Here is an 18,695-nt window from a genome sequence, read left to right as displayed (position 1 = left end):
TCGGAATGCGCGGTATCGCGCAAAATAGTTATCAAACAAAGATGCACTGTTTATAGGGCTGCGTGTAATCTAAATTTATCGAATTTATAAGATATATTTAGTCAAAGTATATTTAACTTTTCATATTTAGACTTGAATTCGTAGCGTCAACCGTGGTCATACAATTTTCAAAATTAGATGTTATCATAATCGTTACATTTAAGCAAATAATCGCAGGCAAACATGTTTTGAATCAGTCTTATCTTTATTAAATTGCATGGAATTTTTTTTAAATTTAACTCGTACAGAAGTATGAAAATAAGATATTTTATTTTAAAAATTAATATTCAATTTAATTAATTAATTTTCCTTGAAGTTTTATTCTAGTAAGAGGTATAAAAAGATTCAGACATCAGCAGGGCGATTGTTCGGCAATTTTCATGGAAAACAATAAAAAATTTCGAGGAGACAATCTGGGGTCGAAAATAGGCTTCAATACGGGAAATAAATCATTTTCGGATAAATACAGGAACCTGTCCAGCAACACTACGGTTTCCACCAACGGTGCCAACATTGTGCGCAACGCTCCGAATATCACAATCTGCCGCCACTGATTCAGATACGATTTTATCTGCGGATTTTGAAAGTCTGAATCTTCAGGCCGGAGATTCGGCTCGAAGTCCGCGGTTGCGGCCGTGCAGTATCTGAAAAAGATAACCGCGTTCGATTATCATCGTTATAATGACACGTAAAATCTTGATAATCGTAACCAATATTTTACTCAACTGTTCAAACGTAACAGGTCTCGTCACTTTAACGTTCCTCACTTGAGAGTGACGTAGCTGGCTGTTTCGTTTTATCAAAATGGTTTCTAGAGCGGCTCTGTAAGCGTGCACCTAAAAAAAAATGTACAATTTGATAATAACGAGCTTATACCGTTTCAGTATACGACACTAACTATTAGATCCTCGTAGTTCCCAGTCTTCAGCTTGTCGCGGTAGCTCTCGATAGCATGGCACGCCACTTCCAACGCTGTATAGGATAATTTGCGTTTTCCAAATGACGACAGATATTTACTGAGTGGATATCCATTTGGAATATTCGCCGGACTTCTAAATGCATTACGTTATTTATAATTAATACAACCGTAATCTCAAAAGTAAAAAAAAAATATATATATATATGTTTTATGCCTCGCGGACGTACTCTAATGTCAGCTTCATGTAACAGCACCCCACGATGCAAATAAATCTTGCCTCGCTCTGAGACGCGTAAAGTTTCAGTAACGTGGCCGCGAGATCTCCACACGGATGCAGGCCGACAATGCCGAACCTAGATTCCGTCTCACCTGAATTAAAGTTATGGGAGAAAATTCTTCGTATGTCCCTGATCGTCGCTGACTGATCAGAGTTGATATTTTCCAGTTTGATCGATACGTGTTGCGGCGTATTTACTGGCAAGTCAGGCAAATGTTTAGACAGGGTCATTAACAATTCGTTATCCCATTTCCTGCAATTAAAAACCTGTCACGCGAATGATAATGAAGGAACGATGAAATTACCACCCAGGTAGCAAAATGACATCAAATGAGGTGTTAATAACATCTCTAACGTCAATACATCGTTAAGACGTGTTTAAACGTCATCCTGCTACCTGAGTAGTAATACACCGAGATTGCTTAGACTTTAGAGCAAAAGAAAAAATGGAGAGGTCAATGACGTAACGTCGGACTACCTGGCTTGTTGTGACAGTAATGCGTCTTGTTCAATACATGTTACGTTTAGGCCGTATTTAAACGCTAAGGATCGGGCTAAATGACCCACGCCTGCTCCAACATCTACAATGCACTTGGCATTGGACTCTCGCGCACAGTCCGCGCATATCTGTGCAAAGATAAATTCTTACAGGGCCTATAAACATTTCGCCTCTAATCTAAAGCGATACTTCGGGAATGCAGCTGTACCCGCGCTATTTGCTGTATCTCGTGTCGTTTCTTTATTTTAACGTGTTTCAGAAAGAGATTGTTGTGCTTGCTCAAAGCTGCAGGTGTATCGCTTAATCCCTTATTTTTATTTTCCAGGACAGAATTTTCCGAACTGCACTCGAACTTTTTCCTTCCGTCGCATCGCCAGGCGCTCTCGTCATTTCGATGATCTCTATTTAGTTGTAAATCCCTTGCAACTTGTCGAAGCGCGAGCAGTGACAATGGCCATACGCGTGAGCTGCAAAACAAATTGCATTGTCAAATTACAGGCAGACAAATTTATTTCTCACTGCAGAGGCTCGCGTTCGAATTTGAAATGTACATATTTGCGTCAAGCTCGAGCCCTGAGGGTGACTTCGATCAAATTCCGATTAACTCAATCGACAACAAATCGAGATTTATAGCGAAATTGTTAACTACATAATTCCCCTGGTAAAAACATTTCTCATTTTCTCATAATTTTTTTTTAAGAATTTCTCAATTTTGGATTCATAAAAAATTTTGAAAAAAATATGTCAAATCTCAGACACTTTCAGAAATAATTGGATAAGGATTTTCGAAATAAGTATTTCAGTATCTGTAAGTATGAAAATTTCTGATAAATTGCGCGGATTTTCTCATATTTATTCAGATTTCTACGGAAAGATGTACTGAAATAAAAATCTGAAATATTTCATTATTATTTTGTCTGAGTCTTTCTGAAAAATGTTCCAATTTTTATTGTTTAGTGGGAAAAAAAATATAGATTAGAAACAATCAATTAATTCATTCGAAGTCACTCGCGCTTGCCGACCGAGGTGAAGATGACGCGCTTACCACGAGATGTCGCCAGCTAACCACTTGCCGAATTCGTCGGGCGACACGGTTTGCAGCGTGCTCCTCCAGCTGCTCGGCAATTTCTCCCACAGTCGCTCTTGGAAGAAATCCTGCAATGCGATTCGCCGGATTTCGAGGTCGATTTCGTTGTTCTCGAAAAATAAAGTGAAAGATGACAGACGAGGAACACGTGAAATGTGTATCAGGTACATTTACGCGACGACATATATGCGAATTAGGCTCGAAGGAGGGGAACGGAGAAAGAAGCTCGGAATGCCCGTGCGACGCCAAAGTATATCTTTATTAAATTACATACCACGACGTACGAGTCTAACAACCAGCCGTACGTGTCTAGGACGTTGAAGATTCTCTCGAGTGTTACGCGAGCCTTCGAGCAGGTTCTGCATGTGCACGTAACCACGGGGGCGGCCATTGTTGCGCCGTGACGGACGAACAGTTCGTAGAGTTCGTATCGCTCCCCGACACGCTGATCGGGCGATAAGTACCTTTCCCTTCCCATTAGTACCCGTCTACAATAGGTGTTTTAAGCCCTAAGCCGTATGAAATTGTTCAATCACAGTTGAATTTGAGGAGAATAATTGACTGTGATTGGTCAATTTCTTAGGGCTTAGGGCTTAAAACACCTATTGTAGACCGGGACTTATTATAAATTTACGAACTAAGTATGCAAATTTATCTCTCCTTGCGTTATTTATTTACCTATCTAAGCTAACGGTGCTCCTTTACGTCATTAAATCCATATTGTTAAAAATATTAATGTTACATTGTATATTGTTATTAATGTCACAGTATTTGACATTGTTTATTTAAATTATAATATTTTTAGCACGTACACCCAGCTTGATTCGTCAGTCCTTTTTACCTCCTTCGATTTTAATTTTTCAAACCTGATCTATTATTATTTTTAATAATATAAACTTTCTGTTTAGGTTGCGTTAAGATCCTTAGCTACATATATTGCGTACAGGTATCTTCTTTTTTGATTATTATCTTTTTCTATTATTATCGGAAATTATATTAGAAAGTCACGCGATGGCTGATTTATCACGCGCGAAATGGAAAGTGTAGCACGTGTACGCGAATTTTGTGCGTTACGGTATTTATAAATTCTCGTAAACGCGGGCACATTTCTCGCGATTTATTTTAATTTCGTAAAAGTAAAGGAGCAAATGGCCTTTCGGACCATTTGCCGCGGGGCCGAGATAGGCCGCGGGTCTTCGCCGATACACGCACGTCAGTGGCGGCACGAGTGATTTAGCCGAGGAGAAAGTTTAATGCTTATTATTCTTCACGCTTCTTTATGATTTATCAAATTGACCGTGATAACGCCGCGGCGCTCGGAAAAACTGCCGTCCGACATTTTTTAATCGATTGGAGAGGATAATGGAGATCGAGCGATTTTCTTTCCCTTTTTCCGGCAAGCTCGCGCCGATCGCCAAGTGTGAGGAATCCGCTGCATCTGAAATAGAAAGTGCATCGGGCGTAACATCAATTACAGACAATTTTTCGTCCGATACCGGTCCGAAGTGTGTAATTATATAACGCCAGTTATGCATTTTCCGCTTATACAGTCGATATAGCCGCGAATAGCCGCGGAGAGTGCCTCTCTCCTCGACGCCGGCGGATGGTAGACGCGCGGCGTTTTAAACTCCAATTAAAAAAAAAAGCATAACGTTTATCGTTCCGTAAATCTCTCTGGAAATAAAAGTCACCGCGTAACTTTTATGAGCGCATCACATCGCGTGTCAGTTTCGCTCGGCCTCCGTTCTTTAATTAGTTATAAGACTCGGATTAACGCGCCTATGGCGCGCAACACCCTTGTAGCTTATGAAATATTTTTCTCACGTTGAAAAACACGAGTGAGAATTTTCCACCTTATGAATTAGGTCACTGCAGGCGAGCAGTTCGATCCATACATTTGATAATCGGCTTACCGCAAATGATATACGTGATATCAGAATTAAAAGGCGAGAGAAAAGATAAAAGAAAATCAGAAAGAAATAATTGAATCAAAACACAAAATTTTCAAGAAGATATAATCTAATCTTGATCTTTCCATTGTTTGTAAAACTAACTTTATCTTTTTCTCTTCCTCTAAAATACGCTCTGAAATTTTTGAAAAAAATATATAAAGTAATTTTAATATCCTACACCAACAATATTCTAATTATAAAAAACTAAACGAACGCGGGAATATAAAGATATAATTGAGAAATATCCTAAAGCTATTTATTTATTAATATAATCTAATTTTGCTTTCTCCATTATTTTTAAAACTGATTTCATCTTTTTCTTTTCCTCCAAAATCCGTTCTGAAATTTTTAGAGAAAAAAAATAACGTTAACATAAACTGACTTTAATATTTTGAATCAACAATATTCTATAGTTATAAGAAAGATAAACAAACGCAGGAATATATAAATATAATTAAGATGTATCTTGAAGCTATTTATTTATTAACTTCTAACCGTGACTTAAATTCTATAAATTTTCATAATTTGATTGTTATCCCTGTCTATAAACGCGCGAGGTTCCTGAATAAAAAGCGAGCGTGAGAAAGGTCTCGATCATCAACCGGGGATGGATGACGACGCTCGGCAAGGTCCTATAAAAATGTCGCATTGAATGCAGAGTCGCACTAGACGATGAGAACCCGTTTGCAGGCTTTGTTTATTAATTATAAGAGCGAGCGCTATTCCCGCGGCGTCCCACTTTACAGCACTTTCACTCTTCAACAGTTACGTTATTGCTCATGAGCCGACTGCTCTCGAAGAGCCTCGTATATCGTTAGCGCTCATATAAGAGGATCGTATGGCAAAACCCGCAAAACCTTCGTACTTTCGTGAGAACTGGGAGAATCAAATTCGCAATCGCAATCGTTTGCCATCGCTGTTACGGGGATCGGTCTCGCAATCGCGGAGATCTCGCGACACACGCCGGCTCTGCGGTTGCGAGGGAGTTTCCACGCTCCTCGTGCATGAATAGGCTCGATAGCAGATGTAATAACCGTGTAACATAACGCGTGTGTAACACGTAAGATGTATATTATACGATGATAAAGCGTCGTTCAATTTCTGCAATAGTTGATCTCGAATTAAATATTGATTTAATTAAAGATAATCGTGATGGTCGTATTGTAGACCGATTAGAAAGTGTCGTTTTTACACGAAACATACCAAGCAGACGTTTAGTACTTGTTGTACAACATTTCCTGTGATTAACACCGACAGGATGTGGACTGTTGGTAACGCGAACTAAATGTTAGAATGAAACATAGTCGTGTTATTTTAATTACATTTACTTTGAATAGGTAATGAGAAACTCGAAAACGGCGAGATCTTGCTTTTCAATCTTGCTTCACTCCGAATATCTTCCCCTTCAGCGGAGATTTAAATTTTACGATTGAACCTTGAAATTATTTCATATCGGTAATTAAGTAATTAACTTCATAATGAAAGGAAAGTTACGCGACAATGTACATTTGTCACGGTGCCGAAAGAAAGAGAGAGAGCTTCCTCGGAAAACACCGCGAGTCGACCGAGTAAACAGATTAGAAATAGTTAAGATACCGTGTCATCTGCGCAGTGCCGCGGAAAAGTGATAAATCGTTCTCGCGTGCGAAATTATACACGCTTAGGACGTCCAAGAATGATATCGTTTCTCGGCGAAACGGCGATAAGTCAGCGTGAAATATCGCCCTGGCTCGCGGATCACTGACCCTCCCGGACGGACAGATGGATCCTGTATTCATCATCTTCGAGCCCACCGGCTGCTATTCGGATCCTCTTACGCCAACGTATAAGTGAAAGTTCGCAAGTAGGACGCGCGACGTCCAGTCTCGATCGCCCGAAGACTCAAATTGTCGAAGCCGGACATTGACTAGTGCCGAAATTAATGAGTACCGATATTAAGAAATACTAAAAAAAAAAAAAATATATATATATATATCTAGCTCCCATCACGGATTCTCTCACGACTTTCGAAATAATATGACTCGCCCGTCGTCAGTTTCTGGCGTAACGGCAAATCTTAATTTCTTTTTCTCCGAACGATTTGACTTCTCTTTAAGAGGCTTAGAAATTATATTCGATAGAAAATCATCGCTTTTGATGATCTGGTCGATCTGGAACGAGGCAGATTGCGCAAATGCGAAGACGTCTGCAAAACATCGCCGGGCACTTTTGCAACTGGGGAGAGGTCTAGCGGGTCATCTCGTTCAATTGCTCTACTGAATCTGCACCTTTCGTAACGATGAACATGACTTATATACAATCTCCTGTGTGATTTCTTGCGAGCGAATTATCTCACACCCGTAGCAACTTCGACATCGTGCTCGGAAAAATGTTCCATGCAATTTATCAAATCAGAATCATCCGTCATACGTTGACGTAAGAGGATCTGAATAACTTCTTGCGCTGTGCGAAATCTCTTCTATAAAAGAGATTAGAAAGAGACAAGTTTCTGTGAGGAATGTATCACATGCTGTTTAAAATATTTATATAAAGAAACAACGTCTTATATGCATTTTTAAAAGTATAATCGTTCATATATGAAAGTTTTTAAAATACATTTTGAAAGTCCACGCAAAAAAAGAAGATTGATCGCGTTATTAATCTTTGTCAATCCACTATCGCGCACTCTATGTGTAGAATATATTTTATAACATTAGAAAAAAAATGTCTTTGCACTTCTGCGAAATCAACATTGCATCGTTTTCGGAGAATTCGTTTGCAGCAACTTGCACTCTCACGAATGTACACTACTGTACACATTCATGAAAGTCGGCGCGACTATTATTCCAAGAGAAATAAGGTTTGCATTAAAGTCGGAGCCTAGAAATGCTAATGATATTATAATTGCAGCCGCCTCAATTGTATCTGTCCATCAAGATGATCATTCGTGGGCAAGAGTGTCCAGTTCAAATAATCATCGTGCGATTTGCAGCGACATTCGAATCGACCGACATATCCTGCCTCGTGGACAAGGATTACCGAACAGATCGGAAACGATCACTTGTCTCGAGGAAGCCGTAGCTTAGCGAAGCTTAGCACCGTGGCGAAAGTAATCCGCCTCCACTCCCCTTCAGGTAACATTAAGATCCATCACGCTCTTTCACCGAATAGCTTCTCGTTGAGAAGAGGAGGAAAGGTGAGTTTCGATTTCGATGGACCTTGGAGGTCGCGGAAAAGTGAGGACGCGCTTAGTATAATCATCCCCTCTACAGGTGATCGCATGGTCGGGCGGATTTGAAGAAAGTTATCGTGTGTGCGAAGAAGATATACATTCCACGGCGCTCATCTTCTCTTTCTTTTTTTTCCCCCCCTACCATCTCCATCTACGTATACGTCCACGTGTACGACGGACACCGAACACCAACGAATGTCGAGGGGCCCCTCGGAGAAAGGTGCTGCTCCACCGTCTTCGATATTAGAGAGGAGCTTCTTGAAGAGCGGTGGCCGTCGGTGGTGGTGGCATCGAGTAGGGAGAAACGGGCCCCTGGGCCCCGATCTGTCCTCAGTTCCCATGCGAGGTTCCGCTCGGTATCGTTCAGCCAAGAAACGTCCGATCGTCTCGAGCGGTGTCATGTCGCGAGTCAGCCGCCTCTAACGCGAGAAATCGGCCGGCGAGAAGTGTGTGAATCTCTCCACGAGGAAGAGCCCGAAGAACGATCGCAGCGATGCGGTTCGCCAAGCTGGTAATTATAACGGGGCGCGTCCGCGAGGAGGGCGGATGGACCGCTTAGACGGAGGCGCTTGTACTTTCATTGTAATAAGCGTGTCGCGCGCGGTGCCGAGACCCTCGCGGTGCTATCATTTGTAATCAGCGAGCGTATCGACTCTCACGCACCGGGGAAAGTCCTTTAATAAATCGTGGCAGACGCGACCGGCAACGATACGGCCGCTAATCGTCCCGCGGAGATCGATGGCCGTTTAATCGCGGCGTCCCATCGTCTGGGAGCTCGCTTTTCTCTCGGTCAGCCTTTACGACGCTCGAGGCGGGTTTGCCTCACGTAAAAGAGGCACTCGGGGCCTCATTCGAATATGCTAACCCAGCACCGAGAGAGGCACCGAATTCTCGAGGTGAAACGCGACGCCGCGCCGGTCTTAAACTTTGATTCTCTTTCTCTTTCTCCTTCACCCACTTCTTTTCGTGGACTTTAAAGGACTCAATCGAGTACACTAGGGCACGTTCTATTATAGCGCATTTTTAGAATTATAGAAAAGAATAGCGATAAAATTTCAATAAAGATAAGTTATGATTCGTTATATAATGCAGTAATTTTGAAATATGCTTTTAATACAGGAATATCGAATTATTATCAGATTAAAAAATTATTATCTATATTAGAATGAAAAATTCATTTTAACGATGGTTAAATCATGATAAAAGATAAACAATTTTTAATTTTGTTTGGTAAAAATTATATTATTTATTTAACGTTATTGTATTGCTTGATAAAATAAAAAAAAATATATATATGTTATTTAATCACAAGACAAAAGACCGTAGAACACGCGGAAGCTCGCCATCGCCCGGTAGTGGAAGTTTTGGAACCGAGCGATTTCAGAGAAACGAGAAACATCCGATACGTTGCAAGTCGATCTCACCATATCGAGAGCACGGTCACAACTGGGAATCGCTTATCAGGCTAACTGTTCCTCGATTCTCGCTAGCATACCAATCGATTCGAAGCCCGTTAAGGCTTTCGATGAGTTTTCTGGTTATTAAACGGGTTACTCGGTTAATCAGAGCGCATTAAGTCCCCCTTCTTATATTTACATTATCACCTTATATGCTAATCAGCTTGAAACGTTGGCACCATCAATCAATTAGAAAACGATACGTACGCTATTTCCCAGAAAGTTGAATTATTGCCAGAAAGATTAAGACTTTACCAGAGTTTGAAAAAAAATTACAAATTTTAAAATAATAAACATTGGTTTTATCAAACTAACAATATTTCATCATCGCGATATAAAAAGATGTTGTGCCAACGTGCCGATCCCATCTTCTTTTTCAGAGACTCCTCGCGGCGACGCTCCTCGTCGTCGCGACCCTCGCCAAAGAGGAGATCCCGTCATCGAAGAACCGTGACAAACGTCAGCAGCTCACCTTCCTGCGGAAGGGTGGTCGCCTGCCGCCGTATGCGGTCCAGATGGAACCGATAGTGCAATACTCTCAGAGAGATCCTTTGTACAATCCCTTGGCGAGCCCGAAGAACGACGATTTGTATGAAGAGAATCCGTCGAGCTACTATCCAACGGAACCCGAACCGATCATCGAGATCATTATCAAAGAATCCAATGAATCTCTTCCGACTCCGGCGCCACCACCGCTTCCTCCTCAAACGCGACCCACCAAGGAACCTATCCAGGTCTTCTACGTAAAATATGAGAAGAAAAAGGGCTACGGGGACAAGACTCGCGTCGTTTACGATCCGCCGATTCCCGCACTGACGCCGGTGGAGGAGCACGAGGAAATTAAGCCGGAAAACTCGGCACCGTACGGGGAGGAGCCGACGTACACGGTGACGCCGGCACCGCCTCCAGAACCGTCGACGACCTTACGCGCCATTATTCGACCCGACAGCGAGGTATACCATTCCGGCAGCAGTGGCATCCGCGTGACCTTCGGCACCGAGCAAGTGCCGCCCAACAGTCACAGCAAGCGCAGCGACCTGGAGACGCCTGGTAGTAGCACCCAACCGCACGTCAGCAAGCCGACGACGTCGCCCGGAGCGCCGAAGAGACAGCACGGCCCTTACCAGCCGTTGCAGCCCCCGCAACCCCCACGAGTGCCACCCGCGTTCCCACAGCAGCGCATTATCAACTCGTTCCCACCGCAATCGCAGGCAACGACGTTCTTGCAACAGCAGCAGCAGCAGCAACCGCCGCCACCGCCCCTGCCACCGCCGCATCATCAGTCGTTTCCACCTCAGCAATCCTTGAGGAACCCGCCACTGCCACCGCCACCGCCATCGAGACCATTGCAGCGGCACCCTATAACAATTCAAGGTCTCCCGGAAGTGCAACAACGTACGACGTTCAACAGTTTCGGTCCGCCGCCGCATCACGTTAATATTAATCACCCGCAGCAACCGGGATTCCCGCCCGCGTTATCGGTATCGCATCAGAGCGTTCACGTGCAGAATCGACCATTGTCGTTGCAGCAGAATAACTTCGCGGAACCACCTCAATCATTACCGGTCAAACCTAGCGGCTTCAATTCGGAGCCGCCGCAGCAACCGTTATCCAGACCGAATAATTTCAATGCGGAACTTCCGCCGCAATCGCTACCTCCGTTTAAGCAGCAGGAACTGGAAAAGCAACGTTATCACGAGCAACGACGACAGCAAGACCTGTTGAAGCAACGGGAACATCAACGACAGCACGAGCAGCAGCGATATCAGGAACATCAGCGATTCCTGGAGCAACAGAGACAGGTCGAGCAACAGAGATTGTTGGAGCAGCAGAGACAGCAGGAACATCAGAGGCAACAAGAGCACCATAGGCTTCAAGAGCAACAGCGACTGCAGGAGCAACAACGTTTGCAAGAACAACATCGGTTGCAGGATCAGCAGCGAGTGCAGGATCAGCAGCGAGTGCAGGATTTGCAGCGCTTGCAGGAACAACGCAGGCGGAAGCAAGAGCAGGAGCTGAAACTGTTTCAGGAACAGCAACGGTATCGCACGCAGCTTAAGTATAACCAGGCGCAGCTTCAGCAGCCGCAATTGCAACCGCAATTACAGCAACAATTGCAGCCACAATTACCGCCGCAATTATCGCCTCAACGACCGGCGGGTGAAATTTTCAAGGCCGTGCCGAAGCTGGAACAGCATTACGCGATCCGAGAAAATCCTCTTCATCCCGGCCCGTTTCCGCCAAATCCTGCTGTAGTGCAACCAACGGCATTTCCTGAATTCTCCCAGAACCAGTTCGTATCCGCGCAACCGTTCAACGCTCTTCGCGATTCCCAGCAGCTCGCTGGGAATCCAACAAATCATTTTATCTCCGGTGACAGTCTACCGCAACAATTAAACACTCAACAATTAAACCAGCAATTAAACACGAAGCATCAGTCTCACCAGAGTAGTCAGCAGAGTTTCTTCTCACAGAATCCTCCGACATCGCAACAACGACCGCAAACCACTTTCTCTCAGCAGCAATCGATATGGGGCCGGCCGTTATTCCAAAGCAATCCCACGCAGAAGATCTACGCGACGCCGGTTAGCCCCTCCGAAGAGTTTAACTCACCGTCGACCGCTAGAACACTCTTACCGACGACTACGGCCTCGACTACTACGACCAGGACTACAACGACTACCGAGGCGCCAACCACGACGACGCTCTCGCCAAATAAGGCGGCCAAGATCAAGGAGAACATTGCGAATCTGCCGGACGAGGTGCCGGACGACATCAGGGAGCAGCTGCTGAGTTCCGGTATTTTGGGCAACGCCGATATCCAGATCCTCGACTACGACAAGATCGGTGACATACCGATCGAGAAACTGCCGCCGGAAGCCCTGGCGAATTTCTACGGCGCCGGAGGCGGAGCGGCGATTGCCGCCGGCAGCGAGCCCGTACCAGCGATCGCCAAAAGGCCGTCGACGAAGACGACGCAGAAGAAGGCGACGAACCTGATCCCCGTCGTTGATACCAACGCCGGCGACAGCTCGACCAAGTTCGAACAGGCTACCTTACGGCCCGGCGGCGTGGAGATGAAAGTAGTACGCTTCGATCCGAATACGGAGCAAGGCCGAGCCGTGGCGGAGCAGCATATACGGGACGACGCGACCCGGCTCGAGCCGGTGACCGTGGGAGCGCGCGGGGATGCCGCCGCGCAGTACAATCGTTATCTGCCGCTTAAAGTGAGCGGCACGTCCTTCCCGATACCGGACGTGCCGGAGCTCAACGGCCGTAGGATCTCGAGCGTCGTGGTGCTGGCACCCGTCGACTACGACTTTCCCGGCGAGGAGAGGGAAATCGCGGCGGCGTCGTCGTCGTCGGAGTCGCAGCGACGCGGCAGGAAGGCCGGCGGCGACGCGCAGCCGGTCAGATTTCTCGCCGGCGACACCCTCAAGCAGCTCATGAAGAAGCCCACCGCGGAGAACTACAAGAAGTGGCTCGAACAGGAGAGCCGCACCGAGCCGCAGAGGCAGTCCGTCGTCCTCCTCGTGACCATGTAAGTATTCGATTATGCGCGATGCGTGCACGCGTGTTAAGATTGTCGTGATTCATTTTCTCTTAACGCTCCAGGCACCTTTAGACATTTAGCTTCTTTGGTGCCGCTTTCTAAAAAATCAACACGTTACATCACCTCGTGTCTACATCCAAGATGTGAGTCGATAATATAGCGTAAATTTTTTAGATTTAGGTACCATTTTCAAACTACAAATAATTATCATGTATTATTGATTGAATGAAATTATCTATATTCTTTTATTCTTTTAGCGTATGATTGAATTCTGTCTATTGCTTATGAAATCTGATAACTATTTAAATCTATCTTTTGTATTTATTTCTCATTTAACGCTATTCGATTTACAAGCAATTTTAACTTTTAACATATTCCAAATTTATAATCTAATTACAGCAATGATTATCGTTTATAATTTTATTTTTTTATTTTCACGTTATATATATCGATCGACCAAAATTGAATAGAATGATATATCATCACAATGACTTGCTCCATTAACTTTTTAACATTCTAATGTCACCGTATTACAATCGACGGTTCGTCCGTGTCGCGCGAATCCACTTGAAAGTCGAGGAATTCGCGAGGCTACGCGCTTTCACTCGGATTCATTGCGATGTTTTAGGCCGAGAGACGTTGATGGTCAGGGTGACAAGGAAATCTTCATGTACGACGTGACCTCTGGATCCGTCAGCAAGCTGGCCGGCGATCTCTCGACGGCCTTCGTGGACGCCGCCGAGAGCAACTCCGACGGCACCGACTCCATCGACGACTCTACCTTCTCGACGTATTAACTTATTGTTAGTCTCGTAAAAAGGCTTTCTCCAAAATCTTCAAAGATGTTTAATCTACAGTCAATATTTCTTTTTCGAGGGTCTCTACAACACGCAGTAATATATGTATATTCAAGATTTTTCACCTTTATTGCAGATTAAAAAAAAAATTCTTTGCATTGCGGTATAACATACTTCTCCAGTGGCTTTGACTAAATCGAGTTTAACTTTTTCGTTTCACGATGGAGGGAAAGAGGATTGGATGCTTGGATTTGTATGCTGGCTATGCGATAATGAATGTCAATGTTAAACGCTGATGATTAAACGCTCTGATGGAAAAACAGTATGAAAACGACGCGATTTTTACGAGATCGCGTGACGCACTCCTTTATGCGATTTGGGGCGAAAATGGGGGGAAAGAAGATGAAAATTTCGGAATAAGGGCGGATAATCGCAGCGTGACAAATTACTTCGAGTATCCTTTGTAGATATCTTAACTATGTATTATTATGTACATACATATAAGAATAATTTTGTACTTTTTTATACGAAATAAATCGCAGTCTTTTTATGTTTGCACGATGCATTTCATGTGTGCGGAAGCTTCCGCGTGGAAGCCAAAAATATATCATCGTGATATTTATTATTATAGTAAGTTATTATAACATCAAAATTATATTAAAACCTTAAATAATGATAAAAAAATTTTTTTAAAGCAACTTTTAAATAATAAAGGGAAAAAATCGCAAAACATTTAGTAATATGAAAGAAAAACACATCGTGAAATATTTAACAAAATAATGAAAGAAAGAATATCGCGGAGATTAATTCAACAATGTCGTACGTTATATAACGAAAAGAGACATTTTTACGCGATTCTCACGACACATAAAAAGCAATAAATTATAAAGTTTTCCGAGAAAAGCGAGACTGTAATTGGTGTTTCTCGTACACGTTTGTGCGCAAGGCAGAGAGTTGGTCGGGAATCTCGCTTTGAAATCTTCGGGAGTTTCCGGAGGAATCAGAGAGCGCCACGAACGGACGAACGCCGCCGATGAATGGACCGAATGGCGTGGTTGACGCTAATGACGCTTATGGCGGCTCGCAAGTTTCTTCGGTTTCTCTATATATATGTATATATTGTGCCGTTAACTCGTAGTACGCAAAATCACAAAACTGATCGTTTCTCCGATAAATCGTGGTAACAAGGGAACGTTTATGCGCCGTCGTATAGTTATTATACGTATGTGCAACGCCACGACCTGTCACGATTTCGCAGCGTAATAATCTGACCGAGTGAGTTAGGTTAGGTTGTTGATCGACGATAATTCCTTGGTTTTGGGAATTGGAATTTGACTCGCGACATATAATATAACCTGGAAAGTATGTCAAACTGGCGATCGAGTCACCCCGCGGAGCGACGGGACACGCATAAGAATAACCGGGAAAACAGGCGCGACAGGAGCGACGAGACGCACAGAGACAGATCGCAGAGGAGCAGGGACAGGGATCACAGAGGCGGCGGCAGACGCGATCACTTCAGGAGGGACGACGAGAAGCAGAATGAGAAGAGGAAGCACGAGAGATCGCCGTCGAGACGGGAGAACAGCCATCCCAGGCACAGGGAGCGTAACGAGAGGAGCAGAAGTAGAGACAGGCGAGAGGATTCCGGGAGGAGACGCAACGATCAGCACAGGCAGAAGCGAAGCCCGGAGGATGGGCGAATGAAGAGGGAATCCTCCGCGGACTGGGGAAAGTCGGCTGTGAAGGAGGAGAAGGAGAAGCCCAACTTCGAACTGTCGGGAAAACTGACGGAGGACATGAACACCGTCAACGGCGTGGTAATTAAGTACTCCGAGCCGCAGGACGCGAAGAAACCCAAACGTCGATGGAGATTGTATCCCTTCAAGGGCGAGAAGGCGTTGCCTACGTTATACATACATCGACAGTCGGCTTATCTCATGGGCAGGGATCGCAAAGTGGCCGATATACCCCTGGATCATCCCTCGTGCTCCAAGCAACACGCCGCTCTGCAATATCGTTTAGTCTCTTACCAAAAAGAAGGTGGTGCCGAGGGTAGAAGGATACGACCGTATATTATTGACTTAGAGTCCGCAAATGGCACCTTTGTAAATAATGTGAAATTAGAACCGAAGAGGTATCACGAATTATTAGAAAAAGACGTGGTACGGTTTGGTTTTAGTACCAGGGAATATGTTTTATTGCACGAACATAGTAAGGATGATTCCTTTGACGATGACGTACCTCTTACAAATGAGACCTAGGTAAGTAATTTTACATTACGTTATATCCGCTATTGCCACTGTGCTTGTAAAATTGAATGAGATAGAGCATTGTGTAAGCTGAATATATTAAATATATATAAATGTATATAACAATGAGATATAAATATATATAACAGTTATTTCAAATATTGTGGAATTATAAAATTCTTAATTTTTTTAAAAATATTAGGATATATTAAGGCCCAAGTTTCATATTAACAATTTGAGTTTTCCTTATTACACGTGACTGAATGTGCAACCCTGTTTTTTCGTCTCTATAATCTAAAAGATGTCTGTACATTTTCAATTTCAGGAACTTAATTCTAATATGGAAAAATATCCTGAGATGAATATGTATCAAGACTGATGCAGAAATCAAGCTGTGAGAATCAAGAGAAACACTGTATCTGTGAAGAGGAAGAACCAGTATAAATGTAGATACAAAGTCTTATTATAATAATCTTTTAAATTCTTGAAACCGTTTTAAATGCATATTAGTATTATACGTGTAAAATAGCTACTTTTGGAAGTTTATGAGTCACCAAAATATATTTCGCAAATCCGAAATTTGCCGCAAAGAAAGAGGAATAGTACCTCACTTTTCTTTTGTACATTTTTCTGTGACATTTAATTTGGTACCTTAATAGAGTTTGAAGTATATCATGTATGTAACTCGTAGGTTAAAAATAATTAAACTTCTGATGTATATTGTTTGTAATATATTATTTACAATTATTTAGTATTCACTGATCCACAAATTTATTTTCCTTTTAAAGCTACTTGAAAATATAAATTTCAAATATAGTCAGTCCATCGGTGTAAACTTCGCAAAGTTTTATACATTCTAATTTATCTTTTCAATAAAATTACATATACATTTTCGTATTGTTAAAGCTACGCAGAAAACTTAACAATTTCTTATTATTATTAATTTTCATATTTACTAATTATCGTCAAACATGAAATTTGTACAATGAACAGTGAAAAATTTCACAGATTTTATTCAATAAATATGTTATGTAAAATTGTAATTATAAAGTTAAACTATATATATATATATATATATTTCACATTTATCATTCTCCACCAACGTATTATTTCTACATTAAATAACAGTTTCGCGATTATTACTAAAGTCACAAAATTTAGGTACGTTCCGAAACGATCTGCCATATCTGCGTGACAAATTTTCGAGTATAAAAGTTCATGTATGTACATTAAAATGGCAGTTTAAAGCTATTCTTAACTCCGCTCCATGCATTCCTCTTTATCTTCTTCACATATAAAATACTTGGACATTAATGGTAGTAAGCAGAGCTTAATGTATGAGCGTACGTAGTTTGATATGTTTAAGGCACCGCGTTAGGATTAAAAAAAAACAAACAAAAAACAAATTGAGCAAGATCGTAGCGACTGTCTCGAGTAATTTTTTATAAGCTATAAGGCAAATTCGACTGAAATAGTTCCTGGAGAAGAATAGATTTGCTACAGGAATCACTTTAAAAAAAATTGCATCAAAATTAGTATGTGTGATGTAGAAATCTATTATCATATTTCATAAATATTGAAATATTTAATTGTCTCGATTTTTTACGTCATTCAAACTCCGAAGTAATTTGTATAAGTCTTGCCTATTTTTATGCGAAGCGTTTGTACGAATCTTTAGATTTGTCACGATCGGCGACTCACGATCCATTCACTCTTACAGCATCCGCATTTATATTCGTATACGTGACGATATTGCTGCCGTCTTCAACGGGCGTCTGCCGCAATAGATTCAGCAACGCGCTGTTTATCACGAGCGGTATGTTCGCCTTGCCGTTCTGCAAGTTTGAATGAGTCCTCTGGATCTTCGGCAACGTGCTCTTCGTCAACGTGTTCTCGCTCGAAGGCACTTCCCCGTTCACGGCAACGACAACGTTTGAGACAACGACGTTGCTCTTCAGGCACGGTAGGACCGTCTGCGAATTGATCAGAGACGAACTGGGACGCGTGGAAGGCGCGAGGCTGTGCGAGCTACAGCTTTTATCCTCGATGCTCGCCTCGGAGTCCCTCCGCTCGCTCAAGCTGGTCTTATACTTCCGCTGGCCGTTCAAGGACGAGAAAGAATCCCTCTTCGGGGTCGCCTTTGCAACTGAGTTGACCGATTTCGAGCTGTCCAAGGTGTTGCATTTTTCTGACATTCCCGAAATCGACGTGCCTTTTCGATCCGGTAAGTTTAGACTTGTGATCGACGATCTCTTGTACAGCTTTCTGTCAGACTGCTTCCGTTCCTCCGTCGAATGTCCCTTGCGCTCCTCTGTGGTCTCCGTAGGCAGGCTGCTCTTACGATCGTGACTCATGCAACTGATTCTGCTTATATTCGCTAGATTCTGATCCGAGATGTGGATCGAGCGAGGTATTTCGTAACCGTTCGTAGGGTTCTCCCTTAGAATGATATCTTCATTATCTGCTAATAATTCTAGATACTTCGGAGCCTCGTCGGATTGCGGGCCGAGCGTGGCGTTGTTCGAGTTCTGCAGGAAGGGTTGCATGTCTCGGCTTCCCTCAGAGCTACTGGACTTCCAGGAGTTTCCTATACAGAGGAACGATGACAATTTATAGCAAAGTAACTGAACTTTATTAACTTATTAATTGCGG

General features: G+C 43.0%; 4 protein-coding genes across 9 annotated transcripts in view; 2 read left to right on the top strand and 2 right to left on the bottom strand.

The window, feature by feature from the left end:
• Positions 1–290: 290 nt before the first annotated feature.
• LOC139777759 (methyltransferase-like protein 25B) lies at positions 291–3,278 on the bottom strand. Of its 2 annotated transcripts, none has more exons than XM_071715361.1 (8): positions 3,096–3,278; positions 2,780–2,931; positions 1,943–2,201; positions 1,714–1,862; positions 1,186–1,488; positions 938–1,091; positions 766–875; positions 291–683 (listed from the first exon to the last, which is right to left on the bottom strand). In XM_071715361.1, the coding sequence occupies exons 1-8, from the start codon at positions 3,210–3,212 to the stop codon at positions 392–394; spliced, it is 1,536 nt and encodes a 511-aa protein (XP_071571462.1). In that variant the 5' UTR covers positions 3,213–3,278; the 3' UTR covers positions 291–391. The 2 variants fall into 2 exon arrangements, with proteins under 2 accessions (XP_071571462.1, XP_071571468.1); XM_071715367.1 differs by having other exon boundaries at positions 2,780–2,889.
• LOC139777750 (uncharacterized) lies at positions 2,842–14,347 on the top strand. 2 transcript variants are annotated; one of them, XM_071715357.1, is made up of 6 exons: positions 2,842–2,985; positions 3,730–3,767; positions 7,663–7,948; positions 8,025–8,495; positions 9,822–12,982; positions 13,623–14,347. In XM_071715357.1, exons 4-6 carry the CDS (start codon positions 8,478–8,480, stop codon positions 13,789–13,791), a joined length of 3,348 nt encoding a protein of 1,115 aa, XP_071571458.1. In that variant the 5' UTR covers positions 2,842–2,985; positions 3,730–3,767; positions 7,663–7,948; positions 8,025–8,477; the 3' UTR covers positions 13,792–14,347. The 2 variants fall into 2 exon arrangements, with proteins under 2 accessions (XP_071571458.1, XP_071571454.1); XM_071715353.1 differs by lacking the exons at positions 2,842–2,985; positions 3,730–3,767 and having other exon boundaries at positions 4,995–8,495.
• A 480-nt stretch (positions 14,348–14,827) lies between these two features.
• On the top strand, positions 14,828–16,797 carry LOC139777730 (smad nuclear-interacting protein 1). The gene is made up of 2 exons (XM_071715326.1): positions 14,828–16,055; positions 16,369–16,797. Exon 1 carries the CDS (start codon positions 15,156–15,158, stop codon positions 16,053–16,055), a length of 900 nt encoding a protein of 299 aa, XP_071571427.1. The 5' UTR covers positions 14,828–15,155; the 3' UTR covers positions 16,369–16,797.
• Positions 16,760–18,695, bottom strand: part of Sev (receptor protein-tyrosine kinase sevenless) — a 35,331-nt gene continuing 33,395 nt past the window's right edge. For all 4 annotated transcript variants that reach the window (XM_071715287.1, XM_071715296.1, XM_071715312.1 and 1 more), the window contains one exon: positions 16,760–18,630. In XM_071715287.1, coding sequence (XP_071571388.1) covers positions 17,741–18,630 — 890 coding nt within the window. In that variant the 3' untranslated portion in view covers positions 16,760–17,740. The remainder of the gene's footprint in view (positions 18,631–18,695) is intronic.

This window comes from Temnothorax nylanderi, unplaced genomic scaffold (genome assembly GCF_030848795.1).
Source record: "Temnothorax nylanderi isolate EJ_2023f unplaced genomic scaffold, tnyl_v1.0 TNYL_tig0006_pilon, whole genome shotgun sequence".
NCBI lineage: Eukaryota > Metazoa > Arthropoda > Insecta > Hymenoptera > Formicidae > Temnothorax > Temnothorax nylanderi.
Note: the sequence above shows the minus strand (reverse complement) of the source record. Positions and strands in the feature narration are given on the sequence as shown.

What these genes read in the sequence shown, in the direction of transcription:
- LOC139777750 (XM_071715357.1), top strand. An exon ending in GTCGTCCTCCTCGTGACCAT is followed by an intron (nt 12,983 to 13,622) that starts GTAAGTATTCGA and finishes GCGATGTTTTAG; the next exon opens with GCCGAGAGACGTTGATGGTC.
- LOC139777730 (XM_071715326.1), top strand. Translation starts at nt 15,156, where the DNA reads ATGTCAAACTGGCGATCGAGTCACCCCGCGGAGCGACGGGACACGCAT.
- LOC139777759 (XM_071715361.1), bottom strand. Translation starts at nt 3,212, where the DNA reads ATGGCCGCCCCCGTGGTTACGTGCACATGCAGAACCTGCTCGAAGGCT. An exon ending in AGATACAGCAAATAGCGCGG is followed by an intron (nt 1,863 to 1,942) that starts GTACAGCTGCAT and finishes ATCTTTGCACAG; the next exon opens with ATATGCGCGGACTGTGCGCG. An exon ending in AGACCTGTTACGTTTGAACA is followed by an intron (nt 684 to 765) that starts GTTGAGTAAAAT and finishes TATCTTTTTCAG; the next exon opens with ATACTGCACGGCCGCAACCG.